General features: G+C 42.3%; 1 protein-coding gene across 1 annotated transcript in view; it reads left to right on the top strand.

Moving 5' to 3' along the window:
• The first annotated feature begins 303 nt into the window (after positions 1-303).
• Positions 304-22,909, top strand: part of RAPGEF1 (Rap guanine nucleotide exchange factor 1) — an 89,931-nt gene continuing 67,325 nt past the window's right edge. Inside the window, exon 1 of the mRNA XM_059829067.1 lies at positions 304-336. Within this exon, the coding sequence (XP_059685050.1) occupies positions 312-336 (25 nt within the window). The 5' untranslated portion in view covers positions 304-311. The remainder of the gene's footprint in view (positions 337-22,909) is intronic.

The raw sequence follows: 22,909 nt of genomic DNA, 5'->3' as shown, positions 1-22,909 counted from the left end.
CCGCCCGGAGGGCCGTGGCGGCGGTTCCCCGGCGCGGCCGGCAGGCGGCGCTGCGGCGCGTGTGCGTGTGCGGCGGGAGCCCCCGGGCCGCCTCTTCCCCTCGCGGCCCGGCGGAGCGGGCGGGGGGCGGGCGCTGCCTGCGCCGCCGCCGCCGCCGCCGAGCGCCACAGGCCGCCGCCGCAGCGCCTCTCCCGGATCGCGGCCGGGCGGCCGGCAGCAGGCGGGAGGCGGCGGCGGCTGGCAGCCCCGCGCCGCGGCCGCTCAGCCGGCTACCTGCGCGGCCGGGCCTGAGCGCCCAGCCCGGCTCCGACATGTCCGGCAAGATCGAGAAAGCAGGTGAGCGGGCCGGGCGCCGCGGGAGGCCCGGGGGGAGCCCGCCTGGGCGGCCGCGCTCGCCGCCCTCCCCTCAGCGCCGCCCCGCCGCCGCCGCGGCCCGCCGGAGCTGCCGGAGCTGCCGGCCGCGGGCCTGGCGCGGCCCGGCGGGGCTGGGGGAGGCGGGCAGGGCCCCCCGCGCCCGGCGGGTTTCGGCGCCCCGGGCCGGCGGGAGGCTCCTGTCAAGGCGGCGGAGGGCCGGGGCCGGGGCCGGGGCCGGGGCCGGGGCCGGGGCCGGGATGCTCTGCCCGGCGCCCCCGCTGCCGGGCTGCCAGGGGCCGGTCCTGGGCTGCTCGGGCGCCGCTTGGGTCAGGCTTTTTGTCTTTTCCTCTGCTTTTTCCTTCCCCCCCCCCTTTTTTCCTTTTTTTTTTTTTTTTAATTTTCCCGCACCCCTGCTGTCCTTTCCATGTAGCAAAGCATCAGCAAAGCCAGGGCGCTGCAACGCTTTGGGGCCTACACGTCATGATTAATTGCAACTTCTCCAACTTTCCTCTTCTGGTGTTTGTGCAAGAGCAGAAAAGATGAGTTCGTGGGCAAATGTCAGAGGGAACTTGCTCATTTTTTCCTATCTATCTCTTGCAAAGCTCTCCCCTCTGCCTGGGGTGCTCGCCTAGAGCCAGGGCTGGGGGAGGCTGCTGGGACCTCTTCTGCTCTCACAAGGAAACGCTCAAGCACGGATCATATTGTCTCTCTGTGCTTCTGGAGTCGTGTCTGGTTCTCAGTTGTCACTTTAGATGGTTGAATGCCCCTGTTTTTCTGTGTAGTGGGAGTAGTATGTTTAAAGATTCAATTAGTGTTTTGCAAATCAAGCAGTGAAGTTATTTAGTTTAATTATGTTGCATTTAATTAGCAGAGAAAAATCAATGCTGTTTTGTATTTTTTATTGTAAGGAACAGCTAGGCAGTTTCCTACTGGGGAACGTAGGGTAGCAGTCTGAGTCAGGATGTGTGAAGTACAGCGGTTCAGGCTTTCCAAGGCAGCAGCCACCGATTTGGGAAAGATTCCTGTTTCAAAGGATTGAAGTTGGTAGCCGGGCTTTCTGGTTTTGATCATTCGATCCTGGTTTGTTCTGGCTTCTGCGCTGCACTGTATACGAATATGTTCTCCTGTGATACGGTTCTGGAGCGGCCTCCAGGGATAAGCCGGCTGGCTGCCTGGCAGCCGGCTTTTAAGTGCAGTACGTAGGCATGTTTCCAGTTCTTAGCACTAAGTTACTGTCTAACAAGTGTGCATCACATCATGGGACAAATGTTATTCCAGAAATATCGTAGGTTAATCTGATGCACAATCCCTTACATAGCACTGGAACATAACGCTTTGCTTTGGGATTCTGGCTATGTCTTTTCAATGCTTACTGGTATATTGCTGCAACTGTTTGGTATATCGCTGCAACTGTTTGTCTGGGAAGCGGGTAACTGAGTAAGGAAGGTGTTAGCAGCATATATAGTCCTGGGGCCAGCTCTAAAATAATTGCCACTTGTTTATGCTAGAGGTGAATTTGGCTTGGGATTTTAATAACTGCTGATAGCGCTATAGACAGTAATTACAGATGTATAAATAAGTGATCACGTTTTGTTTATTCGCGTGCAGTAAATAACCTGTGAGAATAGTAAATATAACTCCACACCAGCGAAGCAGCGTGAAGAGTTCAAACGCGGGAAGATGACTCTGTAGACACACACAAACGCAGTGCGGTTCCATAAACAATAGAACAGAAAGGCCAAAAATACCATACAAAAAATCATACGCTGCGCAACCTAGAGACCCGACCTTGCAACACACTGAACTCCCATTGAAGAACGCAAGACATCATGCAGGATCCATCCCCAGGTCAGTGCTGTAAATGTACAGTTTTGAAGATGCAATGGGTGAAGCCTCGATGTGGAGGCGTTCTTTCTAGTGGGTGTGTATCTTAGTAATGATTTGCTGAACAAGAGAAACTGTAAAGCTGGGAAGCTGTCCTCTTTCAGCTGCTTGTACTTTCATTTCTTTAAGAAGGGTATTTAAAAAAAAATTAAATCCAGTCCAGATATAAACTGGAGGAGAAGAGATGGGGAAGGGGAGGGAAGGAGAGCTGGAAACCAGCTGTTTCAGTGCGGTGCAGTCTTGATCACTGTTTCTGAGTGTTTGAACTTCTGATTGATACAAACAGTTTGGTTAATAGCGTCACCGAATAAACACAGTCTGCAATACCGCGGTAATTCTGGGATAATATTTGTCAAAACGTATACAGTAGCAGAACAAAGGATACAGAGTCATGAAACAAACGCCATGAGGTCTAAGGTCTGCGTATTTGTGTACATTTGAATTTGTTTTTTTCTTGTGGGAACGGAAATACATGCAAACCCCATTATGTTGTAAATAAAATACGCTGTTGCCTGATAACAAGCCATCTTGGCAAATTTCAGAATTGGCTTGGGCTTTGGTTTGACTCTCATGTTCATCTAGTCAGGCTTCTGGGAAAAGAAGTGTTACCTTATAGGGTTAGATCCCTAGAGATCTTACATACATCTGCTCCCTGGGCCCTTAAATGAAATACCTTCTCGGCACTTAATAAAAAACAATAATAAATGATTAGAGATAACAGCTACCATCCTGTCCACCAAGAAGAGCAGACAAGGCTCCCACTGGAGCCTCTCTGTACTGTTGTTTCATCAACAGAAGGGTCACTGTAGAGTGATTCAGAGCACTGCTTTGGAGTGAAGGGGAGCCATCTGGTAATGTAGAATAAGATGGTATATTTTGTTTTCACTAGTATTAGACCGCCTGTTTCGTTAGGCTCCAGCCAGGAGACTTACAAATACTTTTTGGAAGCAGAATCCCCATTGACTTGAAGAGAAGGAATGGCACCCAGTGTTGGTTTTTTCGTTACTGTAGGACTGTGACTTTTTGTCTTCACTTTCAGGAGATACTTGCTCTCACCCTCATTAGTCTTACAGTTTTGATCTAAAATCCAAAATAGGGATGCCAAGAAAGAGTGGAGAAGGTCACAGATTCTGCTTGGGTTTCCTGTTACCATGGCAATACGTGAATTCCTGTATTTATTTACCTGATGGATTACATGCTCCAGGGAGTTGAACTATTCTGCATCATTCAGGGGGAATAGGAGAGCAGTTAGACACCATCAGGTCTAAAACCAAAAGCTCTTCCACGAAGCAGGTCCTTTATTAAAACCAAAGAACATATGGGTGCCATACTTCGAAGGTTTATTCTACTTGATGTTCTCAGTCTTAATGTTGTAATTTCTTGCAGGGTTTTCATATCCCATGTAAGCTTGCTTTTTCAGTAGCTGTCTGCTAAAGGCCATTTGAGATAACTTTCAAGCGTTAGCTACCTGGAGTGTAGTAAATGATGTCTATTCTGCTTGGGACTCAACTGGATGTATTTATTCCCATCAGACTGAAAACGCTGTTGTCTTCACCTTTTCCTCATAAGCATTTGCTTGAGAAGCAAATTCATCTCTGGAGTCTCCTCCATTAGTATTGGTGGTATAAACATCTAGGGGTAATCCCGGGAGAACTCTCTTCTTAAGGAAATGGCAAAACAGAAGAAACAGTTCAGGAGGCCAGATTATTCCCATCTTTATAGGAACTTAATGTTTGTTCAGAGTCCTCCACACCAATTTACATGATTCTGAATTGTGCATCTGTGAATGTTTTTGTGAAGTTTCACGTTGATCTTACTTTTGGGGAGGATGTATTTTGAACTGTAATCATCTGTTGGATCATTCTATGCAAATTAACCTGCCTATTTTTTTTACACCTGTACAGTTTTTTGCAGTTTCTCTTTGTCTAAGGTACGCTTAGGTGAGTTACTAGGCAGAACTCCTTCTCGGTTCAGTTCTGCATTCACCACGGTACCATGTTCTTCAGTGTAAGTGAGGACTTTCAAGTTAGAACTTTTGCAGTTGAGCAGTGTAAGTGCTGCTCTACTGGTGGTTTTCAAACAATGTAAAAATCCTCTGTGAAATGTTTTGTCCTGGAATCTGAAAACTAAACTCTCCTAAAGACTCGCTTCACAACCCGAAAGGCAATTCGGTTCCAATTCTTCCTTACTTGGGCTTTTAGCACCTACTGCATTTCCTACTGTATGCTGCTCGGATGGTGACATCGCGTGTGTGTTTTGTTGTAACTTGTTTAAAAACAATCAACGATTCAGTCTAGTTTTGTTTAGAGGCAAAATACAGGTACAAGATGATCGCTATTTAGTGTTTCCTACAAAAAGACACAAAGAGCAGAATTTCACATTTTTTTAGAAGTCGGCGTAGGCTTGACAGGTGTTCTCTTGCATAGCTTCAAGATTGGAGCATTCAGAAATGTAGCCTGTGGGATAACTGCTGCAAGATTGAGATGGTCGTAGCAGTTGTAAGAAGGAAGTGGACAAGGAGTCGAGAAAAAAGACAGCTGAAGTCTACTGGAATGTGAAGCAGCTGGGTTGTGCTTTCGTCAGTGAAAAAGCAGAAACTGGAAACAATTGCTAAATTTATTTTCAGTGCAAGCAATCGTTTTCCTTGAACCGCAATGACTAAATATATCTATTGGTGTGATTTTTATGTGGTGGTAACTCTTACTGGCTCTTGCTAACCTCCTGGCAAGCAGAGAGATGAGTGGAAGTTCACTGTCAGTCAAGATCATAACACAAATGTCCCTCATCTAGGTCTGTTGCTTCACTTGCAGACAACGTTTCCTATTTGTAAGAGACCTGTAGGCTGTCAGCATGGCTTTACTTGTTGCACTGTGTTGTCTGAGTGGAAGAAACCTGGTGTTTGTTCCTAGGGAAGGGAGTCAATCTGTAACTGCTTTTTCAGGTTTCCTTGGGGTTTTATTCATCTTTTTGGAAGTTTTGAATTGCAGTTGATATCTCAGCTGATACTCTAATAACTTGATGTGTAAGTGCATCCGTGCTGTGTTAGAAAGACTCTGAGGCAAAGGTGTGGGTCTTTTTTAAAAAAGATACATTAACCCCTTATTTATTCGAAAGTTGAAAGCCTGTGGGTAGAATTGGCAAAATGAGCTTTGCTGTTGAGTTGCAAATCCTTTGAAAGGAGAGCATTCAGTTCAGAAGCTTACAGCATCTTAACTGCAAGTGGAGGAACATGAAGTGTAAACTTTCTAGACTTCATTTTAAAGAAACTAGAGAGGTGTCATACCTTTCCCTGGCAGAGGCATTTGAATTCAAGCACTCAGTCATTACGTGTCTTACAGGGGATGTCTAGGTAGTTCTTAGATGGGCTACTGAGAGGTGACAGCTGGAATTGTTCGTCATCATAGCATCTAATTTGGAAGATCCTTGTACCCCAGCAAAGGTAAGATGATAGAGAGCATCTCCTGTCTTTGTGCCAGATAAAACTCCAGTAGTATATTAAAAACAACAAATCACACGTCAGAGCTACAGGTAAGGTGATTTAATAGCTGCCTTCCTCTCTCCTGCTCCTCACCACACCCATCATTTTGCATAGTTTGGATACATGTAGAGGGATATAACTTGTTCCATTTTCCAAGACAACTCATCCCAACGTTTTTCTGCTGAAACTAGAGATCTGGAGTTTTGGGGTCTTTTGCCAGGTTGCAAAGCTATTGACCTCTGTGTACTGTTGCTTAGCAGTGAAATGAATCTTTCCAGTCTGTATTCTTCCTGTGGAGACTTTACATTGTCTGGAGAAAAACCTGTACATGGGGAGGGATCCTTCCGCTTCTCAAATTTGTGACAGAATAGGCTTTTCTCTCTGAAAACGATTGAAAATTTATTGTTCTCTAAGTGCCTGAATATTTGGGAAATTCTGCTTTGGTGTTATGTCTGTCTTTTTTTCTTTATTAACATTAGCAAACTATAGGATTTAGCCATTGTCATGGAAGCAGTATGGAAGGAGTATTAAAATCAGGTAGCTATGGCAAGAATATTAGCTTTGTTATTTGTCAGTTTTCTGTAAATAACCAAAGCTTGGCTTTCATGGTGTACAGCTGAGAAATATTGGAGAACATAATGGGATGAGGGGATGGTAATGGAGAACAGTGTGTCATTCTTAGTGCTTTAGTAGAGATTAGAGGAAACGGAAGAGCTGGTTGGAGGAAAAATAGATTTATTCACCTTTGCAAGTTTGAATTTGCAGCCCCAGAACTCCAAGGTGTATAAAAAGGAGGACAGGGAAGGAAAAGGGAACGTCACAAGGGGAGACGTTGATGGAATGGTTGGAAAGACCAGAAAAGGAGCAAGGGGATGCGCAAGCCTTGGATGTTAGAAGAGGAGGAAATGGTGGGCTAAGTTGCATGCAAGTAGAGCAGACAGGAAAAGACAGACGGATGACAAAAAGGGAAAGTGGGCAAGGAGGAGGCTCCAGGCAGCTTTCATGAGAGTCTGTTCCAAGGCAAAGAGACAGAAGATGAATTTCAGCAATCCGGAAAAGCTGCAGGAGTCCTGCAGGTTGGGACGTGCTGCCAAAGGAATGTTCTGCAGTACTGCTATTCACGTTACTGCAGCCTGATAAATTTACAGCTACATTACCTGACCCAGAGCATCCACTCTGAAAAATACATTTCCGTTCTCTTCTTGTGGTGCGTGACATTGATGCTGATAGAGGAAACAATTTCATCTATGCGAGAGAGAAATGATGTCCCCGCATATTATGTGAAGCAACCTGAGAAAGTTGATGGGTCAGACTATTGGTCTACTTCTATTTGCGTTGCGTATTTCAGTTAAAGCTGAAACAGTCTTCAGTTAAAGCTTTGAAACAGCCTCTTGATGTTAAATCTGTTTGCTGGTTTAGTTGCTACCATAACTCATTTTCTCTGCAGTTTGTAAGATAATGTTTTCATGTTGAGAGCAAGGAAGAAGTGAATAGAAACAAGTATAAGAAGGAGATGGCCTGTATCAGGGCGTTCACTTACTTAGTGTTGTGGGAGATATCATATCGACGGTATTTGGGAGAATCGGTTCTCCTACACTTGTTTTCTATTTTATCATATTTAGGAGAGTAATCTAAAAGATTTGAGAATTGACAAGAGCTGTATGGAGATTCTAAGCCTTGGCTAGCATTTTGGTTTCACGTTTCTTTCATGTTTTTCCTTCCCCTGTGGTACCACTGAGAGGGTCAATTGAGTGTGGGTGGCACCCAAAGAAGAGATGTCTTAGTTATGGGGTTGAGGCTCTCTGAAATCAGCAAATGCATGTTTTGCATTATCTTACTTTACCGGGGTGACAATCTCTGCTGCTTTGTGTAGAGCTTTTCCGGTGTCATGAAAATACTGTGCATTTTGTGATTCAAGTTAACATCTTGGTGTGACCATCAGTTCCTCTAAGGAAATATTAATTCATTTTTCTGCTGAGGGAGAAAGGTTAAAGCTTGCTTGCACTCTCATGCTGTCATTCTTTCTCTCTGAAGGCTTCATGTGGCGATGCCCTTTGTTGCATACTTAACATATTCACTGAACCAGTCCCATTTATATTCTAAACCAGGTCTTTAATTTCATCCCTCACATGCACAAAAATCTTGGATTTTTAAAGAAAATAGATGAGAATTTTCATTTCAGGCTTCTGGAAAGAAAGGAAAAAAATCAGTAAAGGTTAAAATCAGAGAATAGTTACCCATGACTGGTAAAGTTGGAGTAAGGAGATGCTGCAACTTGGTTGGTTGATTAAACCTTGATAGAATTTTACCAAGAGACTGAATATGTAGTTCTAGACCTGTTAAACTGTAGTTTGCAGGCAGTCTTTAATAATTAAAATGGGAGCAACAGGAGTGTGTTCACAATCTACAGCATGCACTGTTTTATCCCCTACCTTTTGATGGGTTTATTGTGCTTCTCAGTCTACCGATCTGTCCTGTCCGTACTGCCCAAGAGGTGGTAAAATAGCCTCAGGAATTAATTCCATATTTAGAAAGTTTCCTTTACGAACCAAACATCATGTAATAAAGGGCACCCAGGGAAATCAATATTTTTAGTCCTGGTTGTATAGAACATTCCAACCAATTCTAGATAGCAGCGCTCAGTGAATCTATCCAACGATGGGCTTCAGTTAGCAGGACAATACCGTTTAAACCACAGTTTTCCATGGGTGATATATTATCTTTTCATTTTGTGCTCTAACTATATTAACTTCAGTTTGTCAATTGGAGTATGGGGAGATAAAGTGCGGATGGTTCCCATCCGCTTTTTGCTTAACAATGCAACCTTGCATTTCATTGTTGGGAGTGATCTGTGCTGCAGCTTTCATATGCAAAGAAATTAAATATCCCTACCTGGATATATTTTTTCCATCTTAATTTTTTCAAGTGTATGTTTTCTGCTTTTCTAATTAGGAGAAGTTTTAAACTGAATTAAATACAAGAATAGCGAGTTTGAGGAACTAGGGAGGTCTACCAACAGGTTTAGTTAGAGCTCATCTATGAGTTTACAGGGACTTAGAGAAAACATAGAGCACTGGTTTGTGCAGGAGGTGACTGTCTGTATAAATATCCTTGCAAAGGTCACATGAAATCACATGTTAAATCTGATGCCACGTTTTTGATGGAGCATGGTAAGAGTGGTGCAGGGGCTGAGTTTAGTCTTTTACTGCTTGGAATTGCTTCTCTGGAGCTACAATATGGCAGAAATCTGCAGTGCCCAAAAAACATTATGCATCTGAAAGTCAAGTGACTTTAAAAAAAAAAATACCTTGTATCTTTATGAGCAATACCTCGGAGAATATAACTGACAGAAACTGAGGTGGGGAGTTTCTCTGTTTTCAGCTTAGTTTTTCTGTTTGCTCTGTGAATAGCTGTGTGCTCTTCGTCACTGGAAACAGTGGCACTTGTCTCCTACTCTGTCAGTCTGGTCTGTTGTAGTTTACAGGAGAGGCTCTTTGGAAAGTTGTAGAACCACCCTGTTAAAATGTTCTAATGAATATAAGGAATGGTGTTTACATTGTTTACAGTGAGCTGGCTCTCTCAAATATGGCCAATTTTGTGATATTCAGGTGTACAGTATGCCTTTAACGAAGAACCACTGAGTCTTGATGCATAACTTGGTGCGTCTGCTCAGAGGTAAGCTTGCTTCTTATGTCTGTACCCCTCCTTCTTAATCTGCAGTATTTTTGCATAAGGAAATAGCGATGGTTCATCCATCCTGTGTTAGAGCTCTTGGACCTATTGGCCAATTTCAGTCAAACTTTGCAGAGGAATCGGTATTTGAAATTTATGTAAATATCTGCACATTTTCTGAAGAAGGCTGAGTAAAACGAAGAGACCACAAATAGTGCCTTCTTCATGGCAAAAGGGAAAATGTAGCTGTCCCATACGCCGTTTGGCCATCCGTTGTCAACTGGTACACACGTCAGTTCAGAATCACTAACACACGGGGTGCTTCTTGATCAGAGGAGTGCCAAAGGGGCTGCGAGGAAGCTAGGTTTCTTGTGGGGAGAAGAATAGATAGAGTTTCACTAGTTTTGCTGCTCATAGAAAAAGACTTTTTTTTTTTTTAATAAGACTTGGATATTGCAGTTTGCTGTTTGATGATTTAACTAAGGTTATGATCTTATGCTCATTCAGTTGCATAAGCAGTTTGTCAGTCTAAACTTGTCTCGTATTAGTTTATCTTGCACTGTAAAATTCACAAGCATGAGATAAATCTGACTGTATTTTGAAAAAAATACGAGAAAATTGTGCAGTGAGCTACTCTAGTTTAACCTCAGCTGGATTAATTGATGCAACCTTCATGTATAGGCAAGGTCTAAGAATGAACAGATATAAATTCTTTATTGCCTAGAAACTTCTCCTCATTTCTCTACTAAACTTCTTGCACCAGTACACTTGTATTAGTTAAAAACTGATTCTATCATTTAAGCTTTTGCCTCTAAATTTATGAAGGTAAGATAAATTCATAAAAGAGAGATTTGTAGTGATTTGAGAATATCCTTGCTCAGAATTAGGCAATTTTGTGAAGCTGGCTCAAAATTGCACCTATCTTGAAATAGATAGAATTTTGTGTATACAAAGTCTAAAATATTTTTTATTTACATGTAATTTTTATTCTAATAATTTCTAGTCCCTTGTGGATTCCAGCAGTTGTCAAAAGGATTTAATACTGGTTGTATTGGTTTGGAAATGCCCATCTTTCACCGGAGATTATAGGAAAAGCCTGTGGTGACCGTGACGAGCGTGGATCCTAATGCCTCGCATTTACCCAGCCAAGTTTGGGGGAGTTGAATCCCAGCCTTGGGCAGATTTCTGTCCTGTTGGGAAACTGTTCAAATAGATTTTAGATATTGCTTGATACTGTAGTTATGTGAAGCTGAATGCATTGATATAGCAAACAGCTTGCTGCTTCTTTGGTTGAGGCAGAGCTGGGGAAGGCATTTCTTCATAGCCACCCTCGCTTGGCACGCCTGTTCTCGCAGCGCTAGAGCAAACGTGCTGTTTGGCCATGGTGTTCACCCCTCAGATTGCCTGACTCTCCGGGGAGGACACCAGGGTTAGGAGAGGATCCCTTGCCTCCAAAAAAATCCCATCTCACATGCAAGTTACTGCTGAGAGAACTAACGAAAGAACCTACATACTACAAAGGGGATGGCTGCAAGAGCTCATTTAATATTAACCCTGCTGCTGGTGGCAGCTCTGTGAGCTGGCAACATTTTTATCTAATTTGCTGTTAGTTGCCAAAGATGAAACAGACACTAGACCTTTTAAAGTTGAGTTTCTTTGCTTTCCCTTATGCTGCTCAGCCCAGGGAGATGCGGGGTATCGCGCTCCATCAGCCGATGATTTGGCATCAGGCTGAAAGCTAAAAACACTGATAAAAAAATATGTTTTCCTTTGCTGCTAGAACAAAGACTGCTTGAATTGTGAACTGGTTGGCCTGGAACGGGGAATGCCAAGGAAAAGCAAAATCCTTTGGAACAAAGCAAATATGTGTGTCTTCTGGGGACGGCTCAGAGCAGCCAATCAAGGGCAGTGAAGGTTGCGTTGCTCTTAAAAGCCAAAGTATCACAGTAAAAATGGCAGGGCAAATGAACCCTTAAAAACTGTTTAAAGAGAAAATCCGGTTCTCCTAACTGTCTGTATATATTTCCAGGTAGACTTTAAACAAAGATGGTTTTGCTCCTGTCTGTCTCGGGTGAAAGCATTTGTATAAATTCTTTAAATGTGGATTGGCAGCTCTTCCTCTTAGGTTTTATCCTGAATTACAGCCTTGTTCATTAGACCTCAAATCTGAGGTGTACATTTCACTGTAATACTTCTAGGGCTCCCTGGAGACATCAGGTATACCGCAAGTGATACACGGGAGAACTTCTCCAAGCTTCCATTTGGCTGGCAGCCTGGGGAGCGCCAAGGTCCAAGGGATCAAAACCATCGTTCGGACCAGACATTGATGTAACTCGTGTCCTTGCCTGGGGTTGTGGGGATTGTTATGGCTTTTTACCATGTGTGTAAGGAAAAAATGCTTACCTGGCGGTAGACCAAAATGATCTGTGTTCAGGGTTACCACCTGAACGTGCATTTTATACTTTTTGTTCTGGCTGAAGTTAACATGATAGAGAAGGGAGAACTAGGGAGACATCTGAGGGGTTATTTCTGGCAGCTGGGCAGATGACTTTGTCTATAAATCCTGAGCGTCTCTGGCAACAAGGTGTGTAAGAGCGTTAGTAACAACGGAAGTGATGTTGGAAGGTTGTAGATCGCTTATGTCATTGTTTTGATACTTCTCAAGTTCTGTAAGTACTCAGGGCTGGTATAAATAATAGCATCTAAGGTTACAGTCATTGGGCATCCAGGCTGTTGGAGCTCCACTGGCAAAATCCAAAAAAAATTCCCCCATCAAGTGAAAGCATAACTGATTCTGAAATTGTTCCCAGCGTGCATGTGCTGTTAACATGGCTGTTGATTGAGGTCCTGATCTGAGTCTGGCATCCAAAGTTGGTTACTAGTGCTGTGGCTTGTCCTGCGGGGACAGCTAACAGGCTGTAGGGTTTATTATTACTATTATTTTCTTTTTTTTTTAATAATTTAATACTTTTCAGATGAGGTACTTTACATCTACAAGCTTTGGCAACATAGTATACTAAGTTGCAAATATTATCATAATGGTGAAAAAAATTGTGCTGGAAATATTAGTACTCAGTAGTATACATTTAATAAAATTGTTATTCAAAGCTCTTATATCCAGAAAAGTAACACTGGTTTGTGTTGATGCTGCACACTATGATCTTAACCTTTGGGATGATAACAAAGCACAAAAACTGGCTCCTCCTGCAATCCTGTGCCCTTGGAGGAGTCATTTAGTTAAATTCCTTAATATTTTTGCAGCTGTGGTTGTGGTTTATTAACTGATGCTGCCTTGAAGAAGAGCCTGTGTCTGCAGCAGAGTTTTCATTACTCATCTGTCAATACTTGCCGCGTGAAACAAATGGGTCTGGGTAGAGAGGTTTCTGCTCTTCTGTGTAAATGGTTTCTTTTTCTCCATCCCTGCTATTTTACCCAAGGGGAGGGTAGAGAATAGTCTTGATGCAGTACATGGTTGTACTATATTGGATAGGAAGGTCTGGCCTGCTTTGTCTGTCAGGATTATTTTAAGGTATGATGTTTAGATTTTTATTACATGAACTAGAGGGAATTAAAAATATCTCTCTCTCCCAAAATATTCTCACTTGTACAGCGTAAAATGCCCCTTTATCCTGAACCATACCAGCTGAAGAATCTCCAGAATTTCTCTTTTGCAGTGGGTAAAATATGATATTTGGCCAGTTCAACAATTTGCTTGTCAGAAGTCCAGCTGAGTTTTGTTTGGGTTTGGTTTTGTTTTTGTTTTTACATAGTCCTCAACATTGAAAATTAGGTAAACCAAAATTATTACCTTGCTGTGTTTACTGATGCAAACTGCAGGTTTTGCAGTAATTGCCTTGGCTTCTGGGTGAAACGCAGGAGGCAACTTATCTGCCTGGATTTTGGGTTTTTTTGCATGGTAATTGCAAATGAAGGGCACATCTTACTTTGAAGCTCCTGTAAAACAGGGATATCTGCTCCGGGAGGTGGAGATACAAATTAATTTCGTGCTGGTACATAGTATGTGCGAGTGATTGGAACGAATGGCTTTCATAGCGAATGAGCAGTTGATACGAAATGCTTTGCTGGAACAGGGTAGGGCTGTAGCAAAAGGATGAGCTATAATAAGTAAGGGAGAAGGACTTGCAGAGCCCAGGGTATTGACTCATTTGACCACATGCTTCTCTTGAGATTCACCCTTGACTGTGACAAATACTGAACAGAATAACAGTCAGGCTAGTGAGCAAGTGTGCTTAAGAGCCAAAAGTCAGTGCTGACCTTTTTCTGTGCATGTGTATTTTGGGGAAAATACTGGAGTCCTTACCTCCTTTTCTTGTCGTGCATTCTGGTTTTGCGTAGTTTTTATCCTACTTCAAAAAATCACGGTGGGGTGAAACCACACTCAGCAATTCCCTGCGCAAGAAGGCGTAAAGAACGAAGGCCCAGCCCAGTAAAGGCGATTCGTAAATTGGAGCCTTGCGTTGTGCCTCTGTACCTTGGCTACGTGCAGTGTCAGCTAGTAAATTGGTGCCAGTTTCCTTAGCGCAGACCTGCCTTTTGTCATGGAGTTGCCATCAAATGTATTTTAAAGCCTGTCCTGTGGGAGACTATTCTGTGTTACCGTGGCCTCCGGTGAGAGCGGAGGGAACCAAAACCTCTGCCAGACTGAGCTCTTGACTATCTGCAAGCGTGAGAACCTAGTTTGGAGATAAAAACTGATTAGTGGATAATTCCCCCAGAATGAATCTCAGCCTTAAAAGATGAATTGTAGATGGGTTTGGATGAGAGAGGTATCAGGTTTAAAATGTCATTCTTTCAGTAACCTGAATCTGCTGACCTTACGTGGCATTACAGAGATCATTTCAGCCAAGCGAGAATGGAAGGAGAGACTTGCCTGTGGTACGTGGCCAGGTCTTCCTGCACCAGTCGGACCCCCGAGCCCCCAGTGTTATATTCACCTGGTGGTTTGAAAGGTCTTTTCACTCCATAAGGTCAAGGAAAGCTTCCAAAATACAGAGGGGAGCCATTGTAAGCTCCCCAAGTGAGAAGGATTAGTATCTAATACAACTTTTTAAACAATTTTCAGATCGGTTATGCATCTTTACCCATCTTTTACCTTTGCAAAGGTAACAGCACGTGTGTTTCCCCAGCTTTGACTGGAAAGCTTGCAAAAAACAAGACTGAAACAAAAAAACAAGTTAATGACTGTACGAGCAAGCTATGTCAATAAAGACCATCATTTTGTGTAGCTGAGCAGCTTATCAAATTACTCCAGCAAGAGTCTCCTTACAAATGCTTTTGTATTTTGTCTGTTGACTCATCCATCTCAACACTTGCAGTAACGTTTCAGTACTGTCTTATAAAGCCTATGATTGAAACAAGGCTGTTCTTGGGCTGGTTAATCAACAGATGCAAGTAATACAATGATGTTTGTCTTGACACCCTGTCTTACTGTGGCGGCATTGTAAGCAGCATCGCTACGTGAGGAGATCTCTGTGGTTGAGGACTCACTGTACAGGCAGATCACTCAACATCTGTATTCAGCGTACAGTCAACATTGAAAGAGTTTCAGACCTCTCCTTAGCTGGCAAATGGTCTCACTGGCACTACAAGTGATGTTAACAAAAGGTTAAATCATAATCTGCAGCACTTCTAATTTATTTAACAGTTTTATAAAATGCTGGGATTTCTTTCTGTTACAGAGCACCAGAAATGTAAAAGGAAAGCTCAGATAGATTTTCTTCTTGTGCGACTCTGGGAAGGTGGTGAAGGAAATACGATTTGGACTCAGATATTTATTCTTTTAGTAGAACAATGTCGGTCCCAGACCAGTGCTTCTCAGATGTGTTTTACCCTGGGAACTTGTATAAAACGTCTTCCCTTTCAGCTATTTCATTTTTAGCTGTATAGAGGGTGTAACCATTGTTTAAGGGAGTGTCGGTGGCATGTAGCCAGTTGGTATCTAAACCCTATCATGAATTGTTTTAAAGAGAGTATGATTTTCTGTACTGAGATATATTGATGACTTTTTTTCAAGGCAGGAAGTACACGCTGACTCCAGCACTTGCCAGAGCAGCTGTTCATTATGAGTAAGCCATATGAAAAATCTTGTGAAAACCTTAATATAAGTAGGAGGCAGTGCGAGCTTAAATGATCAGCACCAAAGTGTGGTTAAGCTGTATCAAGAACTGCTTTCATATTTTCACTTGCTCAGAATTTTATATTGGAAAAAGTTTCTGGTTCTTATGGAATCAAAGTCTGTAGGATAGTTTACAGAGAGGTATTTAACTTCAGGCTAGTTAATATTTGTAAAGGCTTGTCTGGCCACTCCCCAGACTCTTGCTCCAGGGTACAAATTTAGATGATTTATCCCATGCTGAGTTGATGCAGCAGTCTCTGTCTCTGTCAGTAAGCATCTCAACTGACTCCATGGCTTTTAGCATTTCCTCACAGTGTAACACCAGTGTTACTTAGACTGGGTTTCTACCAAGGCCTGTATTAGACAGGGCACACGCTTGAAGTGCAGTTCTCTCTCCGTCCTGAGTTTGCTCATCAGTAAGTTGGGTCTTTTTTGTTATAGTCTGTCTCTAATCACAGAGCTGACTTTTGTTGAGACTGGTACCTAGATTTGCATAGCTTTCCACCAAAAAGTTTATTTGTAATTAATGGGCATTTCAGTTAATTTCTGTAGTTGACATTTTCTGGAAAACGAAATTATTATTTTGGTCCGAAAACCTCTGATCCATGCCAGCTGTGAGCAGCAGAGGAGGCGCTGGGCTCCGGTGGGCTCTTCCTGGGTACGGGTGGCTATAGCAGAACTGCTGACCTTTGACTCACAAAAAAAAGAGTAAGCGAGAAGCACTGTGCTCCAAACGTGAACCTGTCTGGAAGCTGAGTATGCAGAGATAAACTGCTGAAGGGGAAATCCCTTTCACGTATAGCTGATGCATTGCACAAGTGAACCCAGTGTAATAGTTTCCTAGCTCAGCTTCTCAGATACTTCCAACCCAAGTTCAGTTACTGCCTTCGTTCTACATTTGAGCTCTGTGTTTGAATTGCTTTTCATTTTGTGTTGTTCCTTGTTGTTTTTGATACCAGGATACGATTTCTTCTTTGTCACCTCTCACTGCTGTTTGTTTTTCTTAGTTCACAATTTTTTTGATGCCTACACTCATGTTGCTTGTAGTGCATCCTGTCCAAGAGCCTGTGTCACAAGGTTTTGATTCAGTGGGGTTGTCCTGGAGATGTGTAGGGATGTGCCAGCAAATAGTACTACGTATGTCACAGCAAAGAGACACACATACACATCTTGCCCAAGCAGTAGAACTTGTCTTGCTGCTGAACGTGGTTCTCAGGCCATGGCTCAGGAGGGTGGTAGCAAGGGGAAATGTGGGATGTTCTGGCTTATTTTGAGAAGGAGATTCATTTTCCCTTGGTGCAATAATTTCATGAATCAAAAAGGAAAATGCGTAATGCCTAGTGTTTATCTGGAGCTTTACATTTTTAGAGCATTGTGCAAGCATTTATTCTGTACTTCTGACTTCATGAGGGGTGGTGATGGAAAGTGCTGTCTGTAGTGAGGTGAGAATAGCGAGTACAACTTCTGCCCTGGTTTCATTTACTGGCATGATTTAACTTGTTACTTTGGTCAGATGATGTCTACTTCTCCAGAAGCTTCTGTGGGCTTTTCATTTTATTGCTAGAGCTGCATACCCTCTGAGTGGGTTGTTAGTTCATGCTTTTAAGGCATTTGAGATCTCATTAGGTAGCGAGAGCGGAAGACATAGTGCTGTGTAGTGGTGGCATCTCTCCATTTGTGGGGAGATGCAGGTAATATTGTGTGCACAGAGCATGCCACCTAGAGGAACGGAGCGGGCCGGCAAGGCTGTAGCCATGATTTGTGGGCAAAATTTAGGTGGCTGTGCGAATGGCTATGTTGAGATCTTCTCCAAGCAGTGCCCTTTGGGGCCCTGTCGCTAGTACCTTTGCCAAGTCAAGTGTGAGAAGGTCCATGCACAGCAAGCTTTCCATCAACTCTTCTCAACGAACATTTCTCAACTTTTTACGTGAGACTACTGTTCATGATTTAGCCTCCTGGTTATGTTGATCCTAATCTTTCACGGAGACTCAAAAATCTGAAATTAAGTTGCGGATCTCACCTCATATTCTGTGGGAATTAGGGTGAGGAATCCAGTAAAAGGTGTGATTTGATGGGCTAACGCTCTCCAAGCTCTGTGCTTTTTTTGGCTTGTATGTTGCAATTTCTTTTGCGGGAGACTAATAAATTTCCCAGAAGATTATCCTAATTTCCAGAGTCTCAAAGTCTGAGTTGTAATTAAGCACTTAATTTGATGAGGGTTTTTAAATGTGTTGCTAGTCTGCTGGCAGCTTGGGGAAACGCTTCCATCTTCAGCCCAGCTGCCCTTGTGCAGGTTCAAGCTCAGAAAGCTGGTGTATATTTAGAACCTGCAGAATTGCAGCCTGCCAGACAGGCCTCAGAAAATTGCTCCAAATCTATGCTTTCTGGGTAGGTTAAAGCCAAATTTGAAAGAAGCCTGGCTTTTTTGAAGAAGCTGAAGTTAGGGTGATGGCAATTTTTCGTTAACAAATGGGCAGTGGGAAACTTTAATAATACATTTTATTGCTTACAATTGCATTGAGTTCCCCCGTTGCCACAAATGACAGTAATTAGTATGTCCAACAAGGAAGCTATTACTTTGTTTCTTGATCTTCCAGAGACTCATGATCATCCTGAGAGTCGAGGAGTTGTGTTGTCAGATAAGCACACGGCTTGACCAGAGCGTATCCCCTCTTTAGGACGGAAATTTCTTTTTGATCCATGTTATTCTAATATGTGGCATTGTAAGGTCATAACCAATGACTTGGGCTCGTAGGATTTAATACACAAATAATAATGACTGAGTAGACGTTTTTTCTTTCGTGCTATTTGAGGTTATGACTTCTAGTTGTCTCTGATTAAGTTTGTATCTTCTGCTAAAGTTTCTTTCTACCATTTAAATAAAACATCTTTTCTACCTCTCCCTCCTGTGCTTCACTTTCATGCTTAAAAGCTCAGGAACAGTCTTGAAGACTTTATTACATTGTGCCTTTGAATTGACCCCCATGTATTTCCATCAAGACATTAGGATGGCCTTCCCATTTCCTTCTATTCTCAGTTTAAATTTTCCTGTTATGGGAATACTAAAAAAAAAAAAAAAAAAAAAAAAAAAAAAAAAAAAATTGAATTGCAATTAGTCATATGTTAAAACAACCAGACTAAAGCCAGCAGGAAGAGCATCCTCTCAGTGTCGGGGTACGAGGCCGTGTGTCAGTGTGCCATTTCGGCTGCGGTCGGATCCCTTGCGTATATTGACCACTCACGCATTTAACAGACCCGTTCTGTGGCTGCCCCATGTCTCTCTCCTTAACACGTGCCCCTTTTTGCTGATAACTTTCTGGCCTCCAGGCTACTGACAGCTGTTGTCCACTTGCTGCTAATTAAGAAAGCAGCATGAGCGATGGGAATGTGGATTGGAGAGATTGAACCCCCCTCTCTGCAGCAAAGTGTTTCGACCTGATTAGAAAGAGTCTGACTGACGACTGATCGGCCTCTTTTTTCCTTCTCTGTCTGTTGAGCCTCTCTGTAGATAGCCTGTTTGCTATCAAAACTCGCATGTTAGGCATTCTCTGTGTCTCTGTATTTTTTAGATCCTGTAACAATAAGCAATGTCAGAATAGATTTACCATTGAAACAGTGGGCATGTGTGAAATTCAAGCCACTATAAAGCCACGTATTTAACATGCAAAGCGTTGTGTACATCTGTGCTCCTATGTAGACATTCAAATGTAGGTCGTATTTTTTAAATAAAATGACACGTTGAAAATTTAGAACTAGCTATAAGAATCAAGATCATCATGAATTAACAGCACTTAAGTGGATATACTGATGATTTCAAAGATTTTTCTTCGTTGTTTAAGGATTTTCCTTGTTTGTTTTGTTTCCTTGTTTGGTTTCCTTGTTTTGTTTTTCCTCGTTTTGCATCACGTCCCAGTGGGTAACCTTTTGTGTGATATGGTTATGCTGTGATTTTTATGATCCACTGAGAGAATGAGCTTGAACTCTGGAATTCCCTTTCTGGCCTGTGCTTCTGTGGGGGTAAAATGATAGACTGAGGTTAAGATAATACAAGATTGTTGTGTTAATACACAACCAGAAGATGTGAATTCAAGTAAGAGTGATGGTAATTAGGTAGAAGCAGCCTCCTCTTCCTCCTGTAACACTGATGCTTTCTGGAGCTGTATACCCCCAGGAATATTATGACCCTCTGTATTTCAGATTAGACCTCCGAAATTCAGTCTGAATTCTTATCTGCAATAAGTGGGCTCTGCATAGCCCCTAGCATGCTTTGAAAGCAGTGTTGTTTGCTCTCATATCTGGAATATAATTTCTCTTCTTCCTGTTGTGATTTGTCTCATGCTTGGCTGTTACCTTTTACCTTGGAGGTGATTGTTTCTTGATATATTAATTTAGCACAATCAGAGCTTCTCTTTAAAAGCAGTATGTATATATAGGAGTAAAATGTTTCTTTAAATTAAAAAAAAAAATATCACTGCCAGACTTGGCTCCTTAGGCGCGTGAAAATCCTCTAACAAACTATGTCTACCACAGTATAATCGAACAGTAGGAACGTGTCTAGGGAGAGGAGGACGTGCTTTTGACTGTATTTATTGGTGTTCACCTTGTATGCCCATCGTTTTGCCACATGATCACTTTCTGACAGAAGCCTTGGAGCATTTGACTTCAGCTTTTCAAATAAAGAATTGTTTTATATTTGAAGTTGAACAAGAGCTGCTCTACCAGTCAGTGTTATTATATAGTCAGCTAAACACTTTCAGTACTAAAATGGTTGGAAATGCAAAATGTAGTGTGCTTATAACTAACTGAACTGGGCAGACTCTTTGGGATATGGGTGGTTCAGGGTGTGAAAGTGCTATAATGTCCTTGGGCAGCTTTTTGTTTTCACATGAAGAGAGCAGATGCTGACGTGATGCAAATAGAAGAGAAATCCTATCAGTAGATTGGCCCTGAGTCCCCAAGCTGTAGTCTGTAAATAAAGTGATTTATGGGTATTATAGATGAAAATGGTGTTTCTTTTTTTCCTCCAAGCAGAATATTATTTCCAAATAGGTCATCTCATTATTGGACTCTGGTTTGGCTAGTAATTTTATAAAATAAGCCTGGTAGACTTAATGTTAGAAAATTAATGGGATGATTTCTCTACTAGTAAGAATTTGTGGAGACTCCAAATCCCCGTCTATCTTGCTGTGGGAGGCAATTAAGAATAGAGGCAGTGGTTTCTTGGTTTGAAATGTTGAAAGTGACTGTAAGCATTCGTACTGTTACATCTGGAGAGCTTGTTAGGGATGGTGAGATTGGTTATGCTGGGTCATTTGCTGTGAATATTAGTCATTTCTTTCACAGTAGCCTGATTATTCCTTGGACAGCTTTGCTGAGCTGTTTACTATCTGCTGCCTGTTGACAGGCGGTGTGTTTCGAGCGGATTATAGGAATATTTTGTGGCTTCAGGATCACGGTTAGTCTGTTTGTCCTTTAATGCCACTCATGGTGACAACAAGAATTGAGCTGCCGTCATCCAGGTAGGTCCTCCGCCAATATCGACATGTTTTTGTGTCTGTTCTGCATTAGCTTTTCATGTGACTGATGGCAAGTGTCACTTGCTCTGAATACCTGCCTCTTATCCATTTGTGCCATGAATTTCTGGCTGTGTAAAATGAAAAACCATCACAGTCGTTTCAGAGGCACAGAGGTGGCAGTTTTGACATTAAAGGGGCAAAAGAAACATTCTGCAAATTCCTATGTAAAAACTAGGTGCCTGTGTGGTGCTAGGTTAGGCTTTGTTTAGACTATTGTCTCAATGTAAGCCTAGAGCTTTGCTACTAGGTCTACAGTTGACTTCCCTTCCCCTGGGTTCGTGAATGACAAAGTATTTCAGAGGAGCTGGCGCTTCTTTGTTGGGTTGTTTTGCAAATGCGGACCCGGTTCTTAACAGGAGAGCGCGAAACAGGAATTTCTGCTTTATAATAGAAAATACTGGGTTTATGTTGTTGGAGGAACAGGTTTAGTTTCTCTGCTTTCCTGATTCGTTATAGTACCACAGGAGCGTCCCTTAAAGAAATAAAAATGACAAAATAAAACTGCTCCTACCAACTGCGAAAAAAGAAATATACACAAAAAATTTTGAGAACAGGCCACTGGATTGTAGGGAGAGTGACTACAGGAAAAATCTCCTCCTTGGAGGTTTGTCATCTATTTCTGTTTGACAAAGCTGGACTTTATCTGAGAAACAGCTTCCCATATATGTGAGAATTATCCCTAAATATTTTCCTTTATTGCCAATTTGGCTTCTAATTAGCTAAATCCACTTTGCAAGAGGACAGTCTTATTCCAAAGTAAAACCCTGTAGGGAGTTAATTGGGAATATTGTGTCTGAGTTTCTGGCCTTCTTCTTGATTTGAATTAACTTTCCCGGATGGAAAAGCCCTCTCATTTGTAAAGTCTGAGCTATAAGGTTCTTGTGGCTTGTGATGTTGGTACGTTTTATCATGAAAAATTACTGGTGTATTATAGTTTCAAGCAATCTCCCTAAAAGTATAGATTCGTACAGCTGCCAGAAAACCAGCTCAGCTCTTCACCTCCTCTATTCTCTGCCAATGAACGGCAAATTAACTTGATTGTGCTTAAAGTATTGCAGTATTTTCTAGATATGTTTTTTCATTCTCTTTTGTCAGTGATTTGAATCCCTGTCGGGAAATGTCTTCTGTGAGGGGCATCTTTCAAAGTTTCCATATGAGTGGGTTCAGTTTCATAATTTAACATTGTGACTGCTATATATAGTGTTGGGTTTTTATCAAATACCAGCAATCAAGCCATTATGGGTGTTTTGTACCTATGGCTTGTGTGTAATATCAGGATAGACATGGAAACGGTGTTGTTTAAAGTCGTATAGACTGTAGGAGCCTTCTGCGGAGGAACTCAGAACTCTCAGCGCATTTTAATGAAGGAGGTTTTCCCAAGTCACATGCCTTTTCCAAGATTTGTTTGAGACATCATGTTTTGCACTCTTCGCAATAGATACATAGCTGGTTTTCAGGTTAACCAAGAATAATGGCACACTTAGTGTGTTCAGACTTCCCTGACTGCAGACTTGCCAGAAATGAAGCAGGAGAGATCTCTTCCATCTGTCATTCTTCTACAGAAATCAGCAGTTTAGAAGTAGATGTAGCTGTTTATTTGCTGAGCTTCAGAGTAGAGTTCATGAGTACACAGAGGAAAAAAAAGGCAAAACTTACTTGTTTGTTTGGCGAGGGAGGCAAATGGATTTTGTTGTGTAAATTTGTAAATAGGGTAGAAAGGGAAGGGAGGTTTCCCCAAAACACATGCTAAAATAAATTAAGTCCAAGCTCAGATTGGAAATCTTGTGAAGTCGTGCAGGGCGTCGTGGG

Source organism: Gavia stellata, chromosome 24 (assembly GCF_030936135.1).
Source record: "Gavia stellata isolate bGavSte3 chromosome 24, bGavSte3.hap2, whole genome shotgun sequence".
In the NCBI taxonomy this organism is placed as follows: Eukaryota; Metazoa; Chordata; class Aves; order Gaviiformes; family Gaviidae; genus Gavia; species Gavia stellata.
This window is presented reverse-complemented; position numbering and strand designations above follow the sequence as displayed.